Source organism: Podarcis muralis, chromosome 2 (assembly GCF_964188315.1).
Source record: "Podarcis muralis chromosome 2, rPodMur119.hap1.1, whole genome shotgun sequence".
Lineage (NCBI taxonomy): Eukaryota > Metazoa > Chordata > Lepidosauria > Squamata > Lacertidae > Podarcis > Podarcis muralis.
The window spans coordinates 74,920,126-74,938,087 of NC_135656.1; the positions used below are offsets into that span (position 1 = coordinate 74,920,126).

The 17,962-nt window shown below is 44.6% G+C and overlaps 1 protein-coding gene and 3 non-coding genes across 4 annotated transcripts; all 4 read left to right on the top strand.

Moving 5' to 3' along the window:
• Window positions 1-11: 11 nt before the first annotated feature.
• GNL3 (G protein nucleolar 3) lies at window positions 12-17,673 on the top strand. Its single transcript, XM_028718798.2, has 15 exons — window positions 12-161; window positions 7,405-7,463; window positions 7,833-7,970; window positions 8,713-8,823; window positions 9,667-9,750; window positions 10,128-10,263; window positions 11,125-11,228; window positions 12,032-12,173; window positions 13,286-13,373; window positions 14,072-14,246; window positions 15,030-15,172; window positions 15,578-15,714; window positions 16,589-16,779; window positions 17,273-17,354; window positions 17,451-17,673. Exons 1-15 carry the CDS (start codon window positions 149-151, stop codon window positions 17,519-17,521), a joined length of 1,674 nt encoding a protein of 557 aa, XP_028574631.2. The 5' UTR covers window positions 12-148; the 3' UTR covers window positions 17,522-17,673.
• On the top strand, window positions 10,568-10,644 carry LOC114593121 (small nucleolar RNA SNORD19). Its single transcript, XR_003705615.1, has one exon. It is a non-coding gene; the product is annotated as a small nucleolar RNA SNORD19 (small nucleolar RNA).
• On the top strand, window positions 12,421-12,493 carry LOC114593122 (small nucleolar RNA SNORD19). The gene has a single exon (XR_003705616.2). It is a non-coding gene; the product is annotated as a small nucleolar RNA SNORD19 (small nucleolar RNA).
• LOC114593123 (small nucleolar RNA SNORD19) lies at window positions 14,792-14,865 on the top strand. The gene has a single exon (XR_003705617.1). It is a non-coding gene; the product is annotated as a small nucleolar RNA SNORD19 (small nucleolar RNA).
• Window positions 17,674-17,962: the final 289 nt, after the last annotated feature.

A 17,962-nucleotide genomic window follows, 5' to 3' on the forward strand; every position in this document is an offset into this window, starting at 1 on the left:
GCGCAGGCCGGGAGCGCGACAGGGAGGGGGGAAGAGAGCGGGCGGCGCTTTACGGCCGAGCCTCGGGTTTTCCTCCTTTCCACGTGGAGCGCCGGGCAGACGAGGCGGAGGAAGGAGACGAGCGAGGAGCAGCCCCTGCGCGGCAGCCATGAGGCGACCCAGTAAGCGCTGCTGGGGAGAGGGAGAGGGGAGAGGGTCGGCTGCTGCTTCTGCCGCTGCTCAAGGGCTGCGGGCTGGAGGTGGAAAGGTCGCCTCGCAGCCTCTCCCGCGGGCGGCCAGGCCAACGTGCGCCTTGGCGGGCCAGTTCTTTTTGAATCGCGGCCTCCATGGAGGCGGGAAAGTGGCCTGGGCTCTTCGGCCGCGGCTTCGGGGGTCTCATGACTCGAGGTGCTTCCTGTATTGGAAAGGCGCTTCTGGGTCTAACTCAGGAACTTAGGTTTCCTAACTCAGAAAAGGCCTGCCTGGATCAGGCCAAAGGTCCATCCAGCCCCCCGCGATCTCCGCCTACAGTGACAGGCCACGTGCCCGCGCGGCGAAACTCGCCAGCGGGATTTGAGAACTGCGCCCAGTGGGGGACGCAGACCCCTGAACATTTTGTGAATCTAAGTTTGGCCTCATTGAGGGGCAGTATTTCAATATGAGTAGGAGAATAAGAGTGCCCCTAAACATTTATTTTTAAAGCACTGATGCGCCCATCCTCTTGCTCGGGGCTCTGAAAACCCCAAACCCGCTTTTGGCTTTACATTAAAAGGTCAAGCAACGTGGAGCCCCTTTGCTGTTCTCTTGCTTCTCCTTCGTGTGCTTCCCACCTCGCTCCTCGGGCCGTTTTTGTTCAGTTTCAGTTTCAGTTTCTGTTAATTGGTTCTCGTGGGAAACTTGCAGATTCTGGCTTCTCACAATTAACTCAAGGTGGTGTCAATTTACTCTTGGCAGAAAGCCCAGGTCTGCTTGACCTAGAAACTACTCACTCTGATTGGTTAACGACCAGCACTCTGCTCTGTTATCAAGGGATTGCTAGCTCAGTTTGAGGTGAGGTGTGTTAGGAGTAGAAGTGCTGTGTATGGTTTTGAGAGAGAGAGAAAGAGAGGGTTTATTTTGCTTTGACTTGTATGCAGAAACTCTGCTGGTTTTATTTTTCCTTTTAATAAATCCTGTAAATAGTTATTCTGAGTCTAGCTGACTAGTCATTACTGCCGCAACTAGCTTCTTCGCTGTGCAGGAAAACTCTGCTACGTTTGGGCTAAAGCCAATAGGGCTATGCCTGACACTTCAAAGTTCCATGAGGTTATGGGCATTGTGCTGCCAGCCTGAGTTGTGGTGGTGTCAGCATCAACGGCATTGGTTCCAGTAGTTCCAGAAGTTGCGGTTCCTGTTGGTGCAGCAGATGGACTCTGGCTGGTTCCTGACCGTGGTGAGCTGGTGATGCAGCGGACACAAGGACAACAGCTGCAGCGTGTGAGTGCTGGGTGCTGTGGTTCCTGTTCTCTCTCTCGGTGGTCGTGAGTAGCTGGTTCCGGGTTCCAGGGACATCGCTCTCAAGATGGCCTCACAACCAGGTCAGATGGCTTTTGAGCGTCTGAATGACTCCAATTACTTGCTGTGGTCGGAACGCATGCAGGCAGTGCTGCAGAGGGATCGTCTCTGGCAAGTGGTGAGTAAGTTTCCTGCGAAGCCTGATGATGAAGACCTCGATAAAGACCAAAGAGCAAGGGCCACAATTGTCTTGGGGCTGGAAGATTCCCAGTTGCCGTATGTGAGGGGAATCAAGACAGCTAGAGGTGTGTGGCAAGCACTTAAAGAACTCCATGTGCGTGAGACAGCGGTTTCCAAGCTGTTCATTCGCAAGGCATTGTACAAGGCAATGTTACAGCCTGGGGTTACAATGCAGGAACACCTACACAGTTTACAGTTAAAGTTTGTTGCGCTACAGGAAAGAGACTGTGCATTAGACCAGCAGGAGAAGGTGGCTATTATTTTGAGTTCTCTCCCAGAAAGCTGGGATAATTTAGTTTTGTCTCTAGAAGGCATACAGGAGCGTGATTTATCCGTCAGTTAAGTTACTGGGCGTTTGATTGAAGAATGGCAGAAGAGGCAAGAAAGGTCGTTGGCTGCAGAGGCTTCTACAGGTGGGCGGTTTGGAAGGAGTTCTCATGCCGTGCCAGAGGTGAAGCAAAAGCAGCGTACCGGTGAGGAGTCAGCGTTTGCTGTTAGGCGTTGTTTCCGATGTGGGTCTTCAGCGCATCTAAAACGACAATGTCCGGAGTTGGTCAAGTCTCAGTTGCCGGTGCAAGAGCAGAGACGAGATCAGCAGCAGCAGCAGCGTAAAAAGAAATTCTTCAAACAAAAACAGTCGGCTCAGCTGGTGACCGGCGAGGTCAAGAGTGCTGATGAGAAACAAGCGGTCTGGGTGGTCGATTCGGGAGCATCTCGCCACATCGTAAATACAGATGAATTGTTTGTTTCCAAGAACTCAGCACAGCGCAGCCAGGTGGCTCTAGCAGACGGAAGTACTTCCGAAGTGATTTCGGGGGGTGCAGTTTTTGTTCCTTGTCTTCGTGAATGCCTGCAAAATGTACTTTGTGTGCCTTCATTAAGGAGCAATCTGATGTCTGTAGATTGTTTGCTAAAAGCTGGGTTTAAAGTGTATTTTGAAGGAGACAGTTGCATTATTAAGAAGGCTGGTGAGATTTTAGGCACTGCTAAGTCAGAGGGAGGCTTGTTTTGGCTTAAAGCAGGTCCTCAAGTTGCAGCAGTAGTCAGTAAATCTCAGCCTGCAGTGAATAACAAAGCTATACATGACAACTGTGTGCACTTATTGCATAGGAAAATGGGGCATGCTTGCTGGAAAAGTGTACTAAAAATGTCTGAATTGGCTGATGGGGGTAATTTAAAGAGTTGTAACAAGTACCTTGATTGTAATGTTTGTAAAAAGGTTAAAACCCACAGAGTCTCTTACCCCAGAAGTGACAGAGTTAGTGAGTCACCGCTACAGCTGGTTCACATGGACGTAATTGGTCCATTTGCTGTAAGCAGGGGTGGATCACGCTTTTCATTAACAATTGTGGATGACGCCACACGTTACTCCTGGGTTTTTCCCATGAAGAATAAGGGTGATGTGTTCACTAAGTTTAAAGGCTGGGTGGCATCTGTGGAAAGATTTCTGTCCATTAAACTCAAAAGGATTCAGACGGACAGAGGTGGCGAATTTATGTCAAATGCCTTTAAAGATTGGTTACAAAAGCGTGGCATTGGGCATAGAAAAACGAACATTTTTTCCCCAGAGGAGAATGGCGTTGCAGAGCGAAAAAACAGATCTTTACAAGATATGATGTTTGCCATGCTTGATGATGCTGATTTGCCCATGTCTTATTGGGGGGAGAGCATGCTCACCGCGTGTTATCTCCAAAACAGGCTCTTTCATCAAACAATAGGTACAACCCCGTACTTTAAATTGTTTCAGAAAAAACCCAAAATTGACCATTTGCATGTGTTTGGATCAAAAGCCTGGGTATTAATTCCAAAACAAATGAGGAAGAAGGGAGATCCTAAGACCAAACAGTTAGTGTTTGTGGGTTACCAGGAGCTGGGAAAAGGTTTCCGTTTTGCTGAAGGGACAAATGGCATTGTGATCTCCAGGAATGCCAGTTTTTGTGAACATAGTGGCTGGGAGAGACTACATGCCAATACTGAGGTTTGGTTTGAACCTTCCCAGGAGCTTCATGACTCTGAAAGTAGACACAGAGAATCAGAGTCTGAGGGGGAGGAAAGTTCAGATAAGAGCTCTCAAGAAAGTGGAGTTAGCCAAAGACCAGTTGCTAAGCAACAAAAGAGAGGTCGTAGTTCTGAGGAGGAAAGTCTGTCAGAAGAAAAATTTTCTCCCAGAAGATCTAAAAGACAAAACAAAGGAGTGCCTCCGGTGCGTTTTTCTCCTGATACTGCAAATGTGTTTAGTGTAATTGCAGAACCCAAGAGTTTTCAGGAAGTGTTAAAGTTACCAAAAGAGGAGGCAGAGCTCTGGAAACAGGCAATGGAGGAAGAGATGTCCTCTCTGAATGAGCACAAGGTTTTTACACCAGTAGCAGCGCCTGAGGGGGCAAAGATTGTAGGCTGCAGGTGGGTGTACAAACTTAAACCTCTGGTAACAGGAGAGTACAAATACAAAGCTCGTTTAGTGGCTCAAGGATACTCTCAGAGGCCTGGAAAAGATTATGACGAGACTTAAGCTCGGTTAGGACATATCTAGGGTTGGAAGTGTGCTGGGCCCAAGATGGCAGCTGCCTAATTAGTCAGCAGAACAAAGTTAAACAACTACTGACTACATACAGGATGCAGGATTGCAAAGGGGCAGTGGTGCCTATGGATCCAGGTTTCATAAAAACACTTCATATAGATGAGAGTCCTGAATTTGAACATCCTGATGTATATCACTCTGTAATTGGAAGTTTATTGTATATAGCACAGTGGTCCAGACCTGATATTAGCTATGCAGTAGGCATATTAAGTAGATTGGTCTCAAAACCCACACTAAATGCCTGGAAAGGGGTAAAACAAGTTCTGAGATATCTCAAACAGACAATTGGCTATATGTTACAATTAAATTCTTCAGAGGATGAAATGTTGAGTTGCTACTGTGATAGTGATTGGGGAAATTTGCCGGATAGAAAATCTGTCACAGGACTAGTTATAATGGTCGGTGGAGCTTTAATCAGCTGGCGGTCTCGCAAGCAAGACGTTGTAAGTGTGTCATCAACGGAATCAGAGTACGCCGCATTGAGTGAATTGTGCAACGAGGTGATTTATTTCAAGCATTTGTTAGCAGATTTAAATGTAAATTGTGGAGAACCAGTACAAGTTTACATTGATAATCAAGCTTGTATAACATTAAGTAAAACAGAGGGTTTCAAATCGCGTTCCAAACATATCTCTGTAAAATACCAAAATGTACGTTGCTGTGTACAAGACAATGTAATCACCTGTACTTATGTACCAAGTGAAGAAAATGTAGCAGATGTGTTAACTAAACCATTGGCAAAGGTAAAGAACAAGCGAATGTGCAAGGGTTTAGGTTTGCTGGAAAAATGATCTTCTACATAGGTGTATTTGGTGTTAATTGTTCAGCAGAATCTGTGAGGGGGTGTTCAGTTTCAGTTTCAGTTTCTGTTAATTGGTTCTCGTGGGAAACTTGCAGATTCTGGCTTCTCACAATTAACTCAAGGTGGTGTCAATTTACTCTTGGCAGAAAGCCCAGGTCTGCTTGACCTAGAAACTACTCACTCTGATTGGTTAACGACCAGCACTCTGCTCTGTTATCAAGGGATTGCTAGCTCAGTTTGAGGTGAGGTGTGTTAGGAGTAGAAGTGCTGTGTATGGTTTTGAGAGAGAGAGAAAGAGGGGGTTTATTTTGCTTTGACTTGTATGCAGAAACTCTGCTGGTTTTATTTTTCCTTTTAATAAATCCTGTAAATAGTTATTCTGAGTCTAGCTGACTAGTCATTACTGCCGCAACTAGCTTCTTCGCTGTGCAGGAAAACTCTGCTACGTTTGGGCTAAAGCCAATAGGGCTATGCCTGACACTTCAAAGTTCCATGAGTTTTTCCACCTTTCTCCAGCCCACGGGCCCGTTTCTCTTGTAATGTTTTGGTCTCCCGGTGTTTTTTCCCCTTGCTCGCAATCCTTTTCGCCGTCTGAAACCTCACTCACTGCTAAGTTTTGCCCTCTCAAAACGGACTGTTGATGCTCCCCTATATAGAGCACCGAAACCCCCCCAGGTGTTTGGGAAAGACTGGCCAGAACTGATCTCTCAGAGAATTTTTGGCCTACTTACACTGGCTGGAGCTAATGGGAGTTGAAGGCCGCAACATTTGGAGGCTATAGGGCTCCCTTGTAACAACCCTAAAGACATGGCAAATTGTGGTTGCTACTGAAGATGAACTTGTCTGTCTGTCTTTGCTCTTAATCTGTAAGAGAGGGAGTGGTTAGCTGTCTTTCCACTTTTGGTGAAGACTTCCGGCTGTTTAAAATGTATGCTTGTAAACCTGGAAAGGTTCTCAACAGCAAGAAGCTGAACAGTGAAGGACAAAACCTTCCCATGCAAGGATTTCAAAATCTTGGGCATGTGCCATCCAAACACCTTTCCTGCTTTTACTTCATCGTATTTCCGTGTGCTGCGCTGGCTCGCCAGATGCAGCTTGTCACGCTGGCCACGTGACCCGGAAGTGTCTGCGGACAGCGCTGGCCCCCGGCCTATAGAGTGAGATGGGCGCACAACCCTAGAGTCTGTCAAGACTGGCCCGTACAGGCAGGGGTACCTTTACCTTTTTAAACATGCGCAGCAAAGGCTGTAGCCATAAATACAGCTTCCAGGAGGTAAGTTCTAGAGATGGAGGACCCTTTCATTGGCCTGCAGGTTGTTTAATTCTACCTAGGTATATCAGCCTTTCCAAGGCTGGGGTCTACAGATGTTGTTAGATTATAACCTCCCTCATCTCTAGCCAGCATGGCAGTCGGTCAGGGATGTTGGCATTTGTAGTCCAACAATATCTAGGGACCCAAGGTTGAGGAAGGCTGACGCTATTAGGCAGATGTCTCTGCTCTTCTGCATATGTACTGACTCATTTCATTGTATGATTATATTATATTCTTTTTCCATTAGTAGAAGACCCCCCGGGCCTCCCCCCCCCCCCCCGGCCTGGCACACCTGATTGTACACTATTTCTTTGGAAGCTTCCTATGCCCTTAGAACATGCACAGACAAACTCCGGCCCTCCAGATGTTTGGGACTGCAATTCCCATCATCCCTGACCACTGGTCCTGTTAGGTAGGGATGGTGGGAATTGTAGTCCCAAACATCTGGAGGGCCGGAGTTTGCCTATGCCTGCCTTAGAAAGCATGTCTCATTGAACGCTATAGAGATTGGCATAGGGTTGAATCAATACTGACAAAGCAGTCATGACAAAGCAGTTTCTGAGGATGCGATGGATATGGCAATGGAGGTTGAAGTCTTTAATTTCTGCTCCTGTAGTGCAATCTAAGGCTGTGCTACACATGCAGCACAGAACACTGAGTATATACTTAAGGCTGCAGGTGGAGATGCCACTTCTGAATGCACTTCCACCTTAAAAACAAAACTTGTGGGTAGAATTGCATACCGGGAAGGAACAGCCCTTTGCCTGGTATGCTGGTTTCATATTCGGAATGATTTTTTTGGAGGGTGGTGTTAGAAATGTAATGATGTCTATAAGTGGTATGATGTCGATATGTGGTATGATTTTATACTGTATTATGTATGTTGTATAGTGTTTCGGATTATATTTGTGGATGAGAAGGTTGCGGCATGCATTTAACCCGTTATTGTTGGCTTGGATCTGCAGACATTTATTTACCTTTGGACTTTTTGTATTTCAGAGTTGAAGAAAGCTAGTAAGCGTATGACCTGCCACAAACGGTTTAAAATACAGAAAAAGGTGAGTTACTCAGCAGTGTGCAATCTACTACAGTCGTACCTTGTATCTCGAACGCCTTGCGAGTCGAACGTTTTGGCTCCTGAACGCCACAGCCCCGGGAGTGTTCCGGTTTGCGAAAGTTCTTTGGAACCCGAATGTCCGACGCAGCTTCTGGTTGGCTGTAGGAGTCTTTTTCCTGAACGCCTGCCCGTATTATTATTATTATTATTATTATTAACCAAGTGTATAAAGCTAAATGCATGTAAGTTGTGAATTACCTGTATACAAAACACAGATTACAGTGTAATGAAGAATCTATATGGGTGAACAGCTACAATGAACAAATTTTAGCATCTTTTAATAGCAAAATCTGCCCGTTGTTGGTTACAGGTGCGAGAACACAACAGAAAAGTCCGGAAGGAAGCCAAGAAACGTGGGCACAAAAAGCCAAAGAAAGATCTCGGAGTTCCCAATGCAGCACCTTTCAAGGAGCAGGTTCTTCGGGAAGCAGAACAAAGGAAACAAAGGGTAAAACAACTTGCATATTCATGGCATATTGTCATGGAACTCTGTGGTGAATCACTGTCTACTTTCAGCAATCAGTGGTTCACCTGTAACAGGATGAAGAGCCTTGGGTCCAGGGGACAAATACTGGCCTCCAGGCCTCTCTGTCCAGTTCTTTGAAAACATCCCATGCCACTTCCCTGACAAGCCCTGTTTCATACCCCTAGTGTTTTTGCCTGGCTGGGATGTGTCCTTGAACTCTGAGAATGCCTCTCTTTTCTGGGCAGAGGATAAAGTGAGGTATCTGTATGAACTATCCTACTGTACAAAGACACCGTGCAGAGGTTGGGCTAAAACAGATTCCCCACTTCTGACCTACCTAGTACTTGCTAGCTTTGATTTCTTACTGTGTTTAATTAGTCCAGCAACATTTGTGGTTAATATTCTAATTTGAGTAATTAACCTGGGCTGCAGCACTGGCATTTCTGCTGCACTTTCAGCACAAAGTGTTGAAACACTTCGGCATTTGCTTCTATGTGACTTCACAAGCTCTCAAACAGAGGGAAAGTGGAACTTAGCAACTGGTTCAGCACTGACATGGCGTTCTCCCCCTGTCCTTTATTAATATGCTTCATTTTCAAGATTGTAAGGTGGTGTTTGCAACACAAAACACATTCGAATTCTGGGTAGCTGTGGTGCTTTTCTGAATACAGTAGGAGATCCTGCATATAACTTGGTGCCTTTGTGTGTTTGTGCATGTGAGCAGCGTGAAGAACTAAAGAAACAACAGAAGCTTGATCGGCAAAAGGGGCTAGAAAAGAAACGCAAACAAGAAGCTAATAAAAAGGATGCTGCTAAAGTGAAGCTTTCTGAAAAGGTATGCATTTCACTTAAATCAGAAATACTCCACAAAACATGAAAAAAATCATTTGTGACATTTGGAATAATGGCATTCCAATACTGTGCCAAACATCTGTGCCAGTTGAGGCTTTTGCAGTTCCCTTGCTTTCCAGTTTGGCAACATTCCCCTCCATTTGCCTAAAATGGCCAGACGCCAAATCCATCTAGAGCCTTCCAATTGTGGGCCACCCCCCACCACAAGCACACCCTACATGGTATGCTTTGATACAGAGTAGATGGGGGGAGGCCTCAGGAGGAAGGAAGGAAAGAGAAGTCCCACTGCATGAGCAGAAGTTTGTTTTATTCAGACAGATCCAACTGAACATTTCCCCAAAACGTAGGCTAATACTTTGGAATTTATTTATTTATATATAAATTTTAATTCCCCCCCCCATTCCAATTATGACGTTTTGTAGGGCTGAAAGGAGTCTCTTCCAAATACTTGCACAGAGCACTTACCATATTGGCCTGAATAAAAGCCGCACCTCCCCCCCCCCCCCCAAAAAAAAACCTGACTGTGAAAGTAAAGTGCGGCTTATATTCATGACCTTACACTGCCAGCAAAGCGGTGTGGCTCCCCCCCCCCCCCCCCCGAGAGCAGCCCAGGTATTGTCTTTTTTTCTCTCTCCCCCCCTTTAAATTTTAAAGGTGTGGCTTATTTGCGGGTGCGGCTTATATTTGGGCCGGTGCGGTAATTGTCATGTCATTTTGTGTTCTTGTTGCTTTAAAAGATTGAAGTCCTGATGATCAGTTTTTTGGTTCTAAGTGATGTTAGGTTCCTGTATACTAAATTTTCATATCTGTATCTACTTTATCTTAGAAATCAGCAGCTAAACAAAAAGCAAAGGCAAGCCGGCAGGCAGAGAAAAAGTCACCGAAATTCTCTTGCAAGGAGCTTAGAAAGGTAATTTTTTTACAGTCATGTGAAAAACTCTTTGACTGTGGCCATTTACCATCCAGGGAACCTAACGCCTTCATTTCAGCTGTGTGACATCTCTCTTACTGGGGACTCCAGCACTGCCCTGTTTTCCAAGTGATCCCAACTGGTTTTGAAAATGGTTGTGTTTCTCTCTTTGTATTTTGACCATCGCAAAGAAAGATGTCATTGGTTTTGTACGGTTCTAAAAATAATGAGATGGTTGCTTTCAAACAGATGTTAAGATTCAGTTATATTAGAGAACGTGCCCTTATCTTAACTACTCCTTACAAATGCACATGGTGACAACATTTCTGTGCAGATTTTGACTCTGGAATGTGCACCTTTCCCCTGTTGCTGTTTAGGTGATTGAAGCTTCTGATGTAGTGCTGGAAGTTTTAGATGCTAGAGACCCTCTAGGCAGCAGGTGCCCACAGGTGGAGCAACTTGTTAGTCAGATGGAAGGAGAGAAAAAAATACTGCTGGTTTTAAATAAAATTGGTAAGTGGAAATAATATTTTTTTTAATTCTACAAGTACATATTAGTTTAGTTAAGCCCAAATGATTAGTGGTTTCATTATAACGTGTGATGCCTAGGAATGGAAGTAAATGTTTGTGTTTACTTAGAAGTATGTCCTCCTGTGTTTAATAATAAGCTATATTACAAGTAATGGCTTTTGTTTGGTATCAAGATACTTTTCATCTGGCATCAGTAGGGTGGAATTGACTTAAATCCAAGCATCCAAGTTTCACTACCTAGCGGACTTGTACAGTCAACCAGTTAAATAACATTCCAGTGGGATGTGAGCTATGAGGAAGATACAAAATGATACTGATGTACCTCTGATGACTGTCAGATCCAACTCTGAGCTCACTGTTCCGGTTGCAATAGGGTAGTTTTAGCAACAGCCACAGCAGCCACTTTCCCACATGTCAGCTGTTCGCCGGGAGCCTCAGCAAAGCTCCGCTGTGGTTTTCAAAGAGACCTTCCCTGCAGCCCAAAGAGGGCCTTTGCTGAGGCTCTTCAGGACTGTCCCCCAACTTCTAGGTTTCCTGGGCGGTGCGTATGCACAGTCGCATGTGAATTAAACGTGCGTAAATGGGGGGGTGACTGTATTGGGGTTTTTTTAGCATTTGGATTTTCCATCTAAAGGGGATGGGATACAGTCATCTTTGAATTTGCAAAGTATCTTGTGGCATGTTTTCATGGGTTTGAATATGCTTCATCCATTGCATCAGTACCTAACAAATCCACTGAACAGACTTAACGCAGCTGCCTTTCCTTGAAACCATTTTATCACCAGCAATGTGATCACTGCCTAATTTTTGCACATTGGGGTTTGTGGTGATGTTATCTTTCAGACCTAATACCGAAAGAGAACTTGGAGAAATGGCTGGATTATTTAAACCAGGAACTGCCAACCATTGCTTTTAAGTCTGCGATGCAGCAAAAAGACAAAACTGTGGTAAGAACAGCCCACCCTCTGTTCGACAGTGCTGAACTATGTGTTGCTTGCATGGAATGTTATGGGGGGGGGGGAGAGAGAATCCTAATACAAAACTGCATTCCCTCCATTCTAACAGATTGCAACAGTATATTTACCTGTATATGTATGCTTGGCCGAGACCCTTTAGCCAATTGGTGTTCTTGACGTGAGTGGGGAATTCTGTGTGGGTGCAGAATTACATGCGCTGGGGCTATTCTTTTCCCGCAACAAACATGCTCCCATTAATACATCAGTGTGGGAACGGTGCTCCCACTGCCCTGGTTTTTGATTAGTTGTGGATAGCTTAACTCCATTGTTTTTGGTGGGTCTTTTGTCTTTTGTTTTATTATTATTATTATTATTTAAAAAATTTGTGTTTTCCCCTCAATGAGAAGTCTGGTGGGCAGCAACTCGAGAAAGTGACTTTTCTGCAGTGGCTCCCTGATTGTGGAATGCTGTCTTCAAAGGAGGCTCGCCTTGGCGCCTTCATTACATATCTTTAGGTGCCAGCCAAAAACATTCCTCTTTACAAAAGGCCTTTACAGAATTCTGTGGCCTTTTAAACTTAGAGGGGTATTGCTCTTGTTTGTTACTGCGGTATGTGCTAATGTGTTTTTATATTGTAAAGTGATCCTCGGATGAAGGGTGGTATGAAAAATGTGTTTCCCCCCATTTGGTGCACAGGATCTGTGTTTTTTAAATGTGTTCCTGTTTTAAACACATTGCCTTATGAAATCATTTCCTCTGATGCTGACGTACCCGATCTTAATTTAAATCTACAGCAACAGAAGAAGCACACAAAAAGACGTAGTGCATATATTGATTTATCGAGATCCAGCTTATGTTTTGGGAGTGAGTGCCTGCTAAAACTCCTTCGGGAGCACAGTGTAACTAAAGAGAGAGTTATTCAGGTTGGTGTGGTGGGTAAGTGCCCTATTTTTTGTCTACATGGAGTTCCTTGGGTTGCAATAATAATAATCTGTTTGAGCACTGCAGCAGTTTTAGTGGCTATGTGGTATCACATGGTGGGAATTCAAAAAAGGCCCCCTACCTTTAGCTGTAGCCTTTCAGGGACGTGCTGTGGGAATGATGTGCTTGAAAAGCCCCAGTATGAGCTCGAAATACCATGTGCATGCCCAGCAGATTATACTGTTGTTGTTGTCACTGGGGTGAGAAATGAGGATATATGCTTTTGTCTTACATTTTTGTGAAGACTTCAGATCCAACTCTGATCTCGCTCTGCAGGCAGCTTTAAAATGGGTGTATCTCACACGCCTATAGGTGAAATATTTTTAGAGAACAAATCAAGGCCAAAAATCAGAAGGTGGCAGTGCCACCTACAGACATTTCTCTTGCGGTCTGCATGCCACGGCCCTCGTGGCTCTCTCAGCAATATTGCAAGGGATGGGCAAAGAAAACGAAGTGGAGATTGAATATATACCACAATATTCCTCCCAAGTAAGCAGTCTTCCTGGAGGATAATTTAACTTGAAGATGACGTTTCTACTCCTGGGTGTGTTTTGAACTTGGGATAGAATCCCACCTAAATAAACATCTCATTTGGGGGTGGGGGTGGGAGAGATCTATTGACACTCACTCTGCCAAGAAGGGGAAGGAGCCATCTTTACATGTAATCTTCCCAACTGCACTTTTTTGTGGGAGTGGAGATTTTCTGTGAAATGTTCTGGCTCATACTTTCATACTTGGCTCTGGCCATTTCTTCTGGGGTCGATGAATGGAAAGGAAGGTTGCTCTTAGAATTATTCGTACTAACAGCATGAACAATCAATCTCTTCCCAAGATACTTACAATCCAAAGTTGGGTGGAGAGAGAACTGGTAGAGGAGAGGGCAACGGATTCATGTGAGGACCTGCAGCTGAACACACTTAGACTTCACTGGGAACAAAGAGCTTAAGAAATGTCTTCAGCAGATTTCTTTCCCAAGAAAATGAAAACTTTCCTCTTCAGATAATACCTAGCATGCCAAATTTGGTTACTAATGCACCTTTGTTTTTATTTTGTATCTTGGCCTTCAGGTTTTCCTAACACAGGGAAAAGCAGCATAATCAATAGTCTGAAAGAGGTGCGTGCCTGCGACGTGGGACCAGTCAGAGGCCTCACTAAGTTAGTTTGCTTTCGTGGTACAACGTTTTTCAAGCATTGCCATTCAACTTCACTAAGATCCCTCCTGTGGTTCGACGACTTCTCTCTATTTACACAAAAGAGATCCCATTAGGGAGATGTATTGTAGGACAGGGTGGGGAACCATTCTAACAATGACATATTTCATTTTCACCTTTCCCATTGCATAGCCATTTTCAAATTGGCAATCAGATGGATATAATCTTCCTTATTGCTAAGCAGAGTGCTATAAAATGTTTAATTAAATTGTTGTGAAACTAGACCAGTTGTTTTGACTTCATTGGACCAGGGCTGTCAGAAGAGATCCTGGGAATTGAATCAAGAGTAAAAGGGCACATAGTGGAGAATAACCATGCATATCCCAGTAATTGCAACCTGACATGTTCAGATTTGTGTTGTCTTCCGTGTTTAACATTTTGCTTTCTGGAAAGACTCCCATCTAGCCCAGATCTAATGCTTTGATTCTTTATGGCAAGGATGGGGAGCCTTTGGTTTTCCAGACATTGCTGAACTACAACTCCCATCATCCCTCACCATTGCTGGCTGATAATGATAGGAGTTTGGGAGTGCCACACCTTTTCCACTCCTGCTTTATGATTTGCTTATTTGTCAAATATTTCCTGGAGTTTGTTTTTTCTAAACAAAACCCTAATGCTCGTTATGTGTGTGTTCTTTTAAAGGTGTCTACAAATAGTTCACATCAACAAACAGATCAAGATGTTAGATAGTCCATGTATCATTGCAGCGCCTTCCAACTCTGCTCTTGCGTTGGCACTGAGAAGTACTGCAGACATTGATGCTGAAAACTTAGTAGGTTCAGTAGGTGCTATTCTGAAGCATTGCAGCAAGCAGAAGGTAAAGCTATTGTATAGTTTCCCAGTATTTTATTGGCCTCGGGTGTGTTTAGCTTACACACTTGTTGCACTTATGGGGAACCAGTGGCCCTCCTGGTGTAGTTGGACTAAAACTACCACCATCCCTGTTCATTGGCCATGCTAGCTGGAACTAATGGGAGTTGACATTCACTAGCACCCAAAGTGCCACAGGTTCTCCATCTGTTGTGTTGATAAAATAGCTGTTGGTTTGCTTTCTGGCAAGGTTCAGTAGCAGTTGTGTAGCATCAAGTTCACACAGATAGAATCATCTATGTTTGCCCATCACGTCAGACTCTTTAGATTAAATCAGATAAGTTTCAACAAGTTAATGCTCTTGTTTACTTTATTCCTTACCTGCTCTTCACTATGAGGTCCCAGCACATACTGTAATTATTGAAAAGTGCAATCTTTAAGAAGTTTAAACAGATCACAACTGAGCATTTGGTTGGGTTATAAAATATGAATTTCAAGTTTTATATGCCCTATCATTGAACAGATTCATGCTTATTACTGTATTAGCCAAGTGAGAAATGAGGATATTTGTTATGTCTTACTGTTACAGTGAAGACATCAGATCCAACTCTGATCTTGCTTTGTGCTTAACGGTGCTTCCTAAGGAGTTCTGACCCACTTCTGCTTTCTGCCGTGGTCTAGAAACTGGAGCAAGAAACTGCTGCTCTTGCCGTTAAAAGGCTTGGGCTTACGAGTGATGTTGGAGAATCTGGTGTACACAAATGAGGCTGTCTTTTTATTATTATTTCAGATTATGCTGCACTACAACGTCCCAGACTACAGAAACTCTCTGGAGTTCTTAACTCTGCTTGCTCAGAAGAGAGGAATGCTGAAGAAAGGAGGTCTTGCTGATACAGAAAGTGCGGCCAAACTATTTCTGTACGATTGGACAGGGTAAATATGTTCTCATTTGTCTGCATGAAAGATTTGCTGCTGAGAAATAGGTGCTGTGCTTAAAAGAACATGGTGTGGTGAAGGAGAACCTCTCTCTCACCCCTCCTTGCCCAACTTCTGCACTTCCCTGAAATGCTGCTACTTGAGTCTTTCTCTCTGCTAGTTCCACCCCCCCTTTTTGGGGGGTCAGCTACAGCCCCAGAAACAAGGTGGAAAATTGGGGGTGTACAATTAAATGCTAACTCCTGGGAGGCAGGGCCAGAGTGCCTTGTCTGCTAGCCAGCCCCTTGCAATTTACACAGTGTAAAGCCAGCTGTCCAGCCCTCTGCTTCTCCTGAATAAATAGGGCAAATTCCTGGTTTTTAGATCCTTTGTAAACAATTTTCTTCCCCACCCCCCTCGTAGGGCCAAAGTGAGTTACTATTCACGGCCTCCTCCAGCATGGACTCTGTCGCCACACCTTTCCCGTGAAATTGTAGCAGCAGCACAACAGGCTTTTAATCTTCAGGATCTGGAAGAAGATAACAAAAGTACCATAAAAGGTGATGCTGGTGTACCAAATTATCTTGGGCCTTTAGGATGGGTTTCAGAGCAGTTGGGTAATTGTTGTTTTGCTATGTTATACCACTTAGTTTAGGGACGCGGGTGGCGCTGTGGGTAAAAGCCTCAGCGCCTAGGGCTTGCCGATTGAAAGGTCGGCGGTTCGAATCCCCGCGGCGGGGTGCGCTCCCGTTGCTCGGTCCCAGCGCCTGCCAACCTAGCAGTTCGAAAGCACCCCCAGGTGCAAGTAGATAAATAGGGACCGCTTACTGGCGGGAAGGTAAACGGCATTTCCGTGTGCTGCGCTGGCTCGCCAGATGCAGCTTGTCACGCTGGCCACGTGACCCAGAAGTGTCTCCGGACAGCGCTGGCCCCCGGCCTCTTGAGTGAGATGGGCGCACAACCCGAGTCTGTCAAGACTGGCCCGTACGGGCAGGGGTACCTTTACCTTTACCACTTAGTTTGTTAGTGTGCAGCATTACTTTATACATCTAAGAGCCATCTCCCGAAGCTTATTAAGCTTCTAGCATGAGTGGCCAGACAGAGCTATGCAGTTGGGAGGTGGCTCAGTTTTCAGGGGCTGCTACTGAGTTCTGTGGGTCCAAAGAAGCAGTGGCATCGCTGTGTTAGGTGCCATGGAATCTTGATTATAGCGAGAGATGTAAACTTAACGCTCCTGAGTGTGCTGTGCTGACAAATACATACAACTAAAACTAGAAAATGAATTGAGCATCTTGCACCTTTGATGTTTTCTGCTGCACAGTTCACTTAAAATGTGAAACCGTTTTGGTACAAATCGGACCAGAGTATTTGTCCTTTGGGAAAGCACTTTCAAGAGTTCTGCCCATATAGCATTAATGGACATTTCTTTTACAGGTAGCAAATATCCTAATGAGGCAAGCAGCATTGCCTTTCAATCCCTTGGCTTCACTGAGGGCATAATAGAAGAGAGTGAACTGCCAGAGGAAGTAGTGGACTTGGAGAAGACAGAAGCGAATGAAGATGAGGAGGAATTAACCGAAGGAGAAGATGAAGAGGAGGATGAAATAGAAAGTGATATTGAAGAGGTACATCTGTGAGCACCAAGATTAATATATTGAGAGTCATCAGCAGAGTGGAGAGGGTGGAGTTCTTGGCCTCAGTCCTTATCCATGAATAAAAGGGTACACTGTCGAGACAGTACATCCTAGACTTGTAGGTTATTTTTGAATTTGCATGTGTTGCCTAAACAGGCAAATAGCTTCCTGTTTGAAATACAGTGGTACCTCTGCTTATGAACTTAATTTGTTCCAGCGGTCTGTTCTTAAGCTGAAACTGTTCTTATCTTGAGGCGCACTTTCGCTAATGGGGCCTCCTGCTGCTGCTGCCGCGCCGCCGGAGCATGATTTCTGTTCTCATCCTGGGGCAAAGTTTGCAACCAGGAGCAGCAACTTCTGGGTTAGCAGCGTTCGTAACCAGAGGTACCACTGTAATATGCAGTGCCTTTGGCTTTTAGAAAAATGTTTAATTACCATCAGCGCTGTCATGTTGACATTTTGCATTCCTGTCACCTTGTTTCAGGAAAGCAACAGAACAGCAAGCGGCAAAACAACCTCTGAAGAGCTAAAAGCAAATAATGCAGACTTGGGGAAGTTACCTACAGGTACATTTATTATGATTAATGAATTTCAAAAGACTAATGTCACCTTGAGCAAGCAGATGATTTCAGACTGACATTTCCCCCCCCCCCCTTCTGCAGGTAAGCAACTCAACACAGAGAAGACTGGTGACCTGGATGATGCATATGACTTCAATACAGATTATATGTGAAGAGAATATCAAAAGGACTTGAGTGCTGCTTTGATTTCTGGGACCAATACCAGGACTTTTGGAGCCCCTCAAGTTCAGGCCATGTGAATACTGTACAGGACTATTAAATAAATAATTTAGTAAAAATAGTAAAGAAAAGAATTTGTTTTCAACTGAGTAAATCGTATTGAATAATGATGATAATTTATTACTTATACTTTGTCCATTTTTCTTACTTACTTGGTCCCACTTGTCAGCTGAAAAGGCCCTTCCTTGCCTCTGTTATATATAAATGAACTAAAGCAGAGCACTGCAAGTGGCATGCTGAGGATAAAGGGTTATTTGCTGATTTACAATAATAGAATAATATGTTCCTTTTTTTGATGGAGCAGCAGTGGGCTACGTAGGAAGGGTGGTATTGAGAAAGATGTGCTGCTCTCACTTCAGCGCAGTGACCGCTAG

Bases quoted from the DNA above. Each gene is read 5' to 3' on its own strand.
- GNL3 (XM_028718798.2), top strand. The intron at 15,715-16,588 runs GTGATGCTGGTG...TTTCTTTTACAG, and splicing joins TAACAAAAGTACCATAAAAG to GTAGCAAATATCCTAATGAG. The intron at 17,355-17,450 runs GTACATTTATTA...CCCCTTCTGCAG, and splicing joins CTTGGGGAAGTTACCTACAG to GTAAGCAACTCAACACAGAG.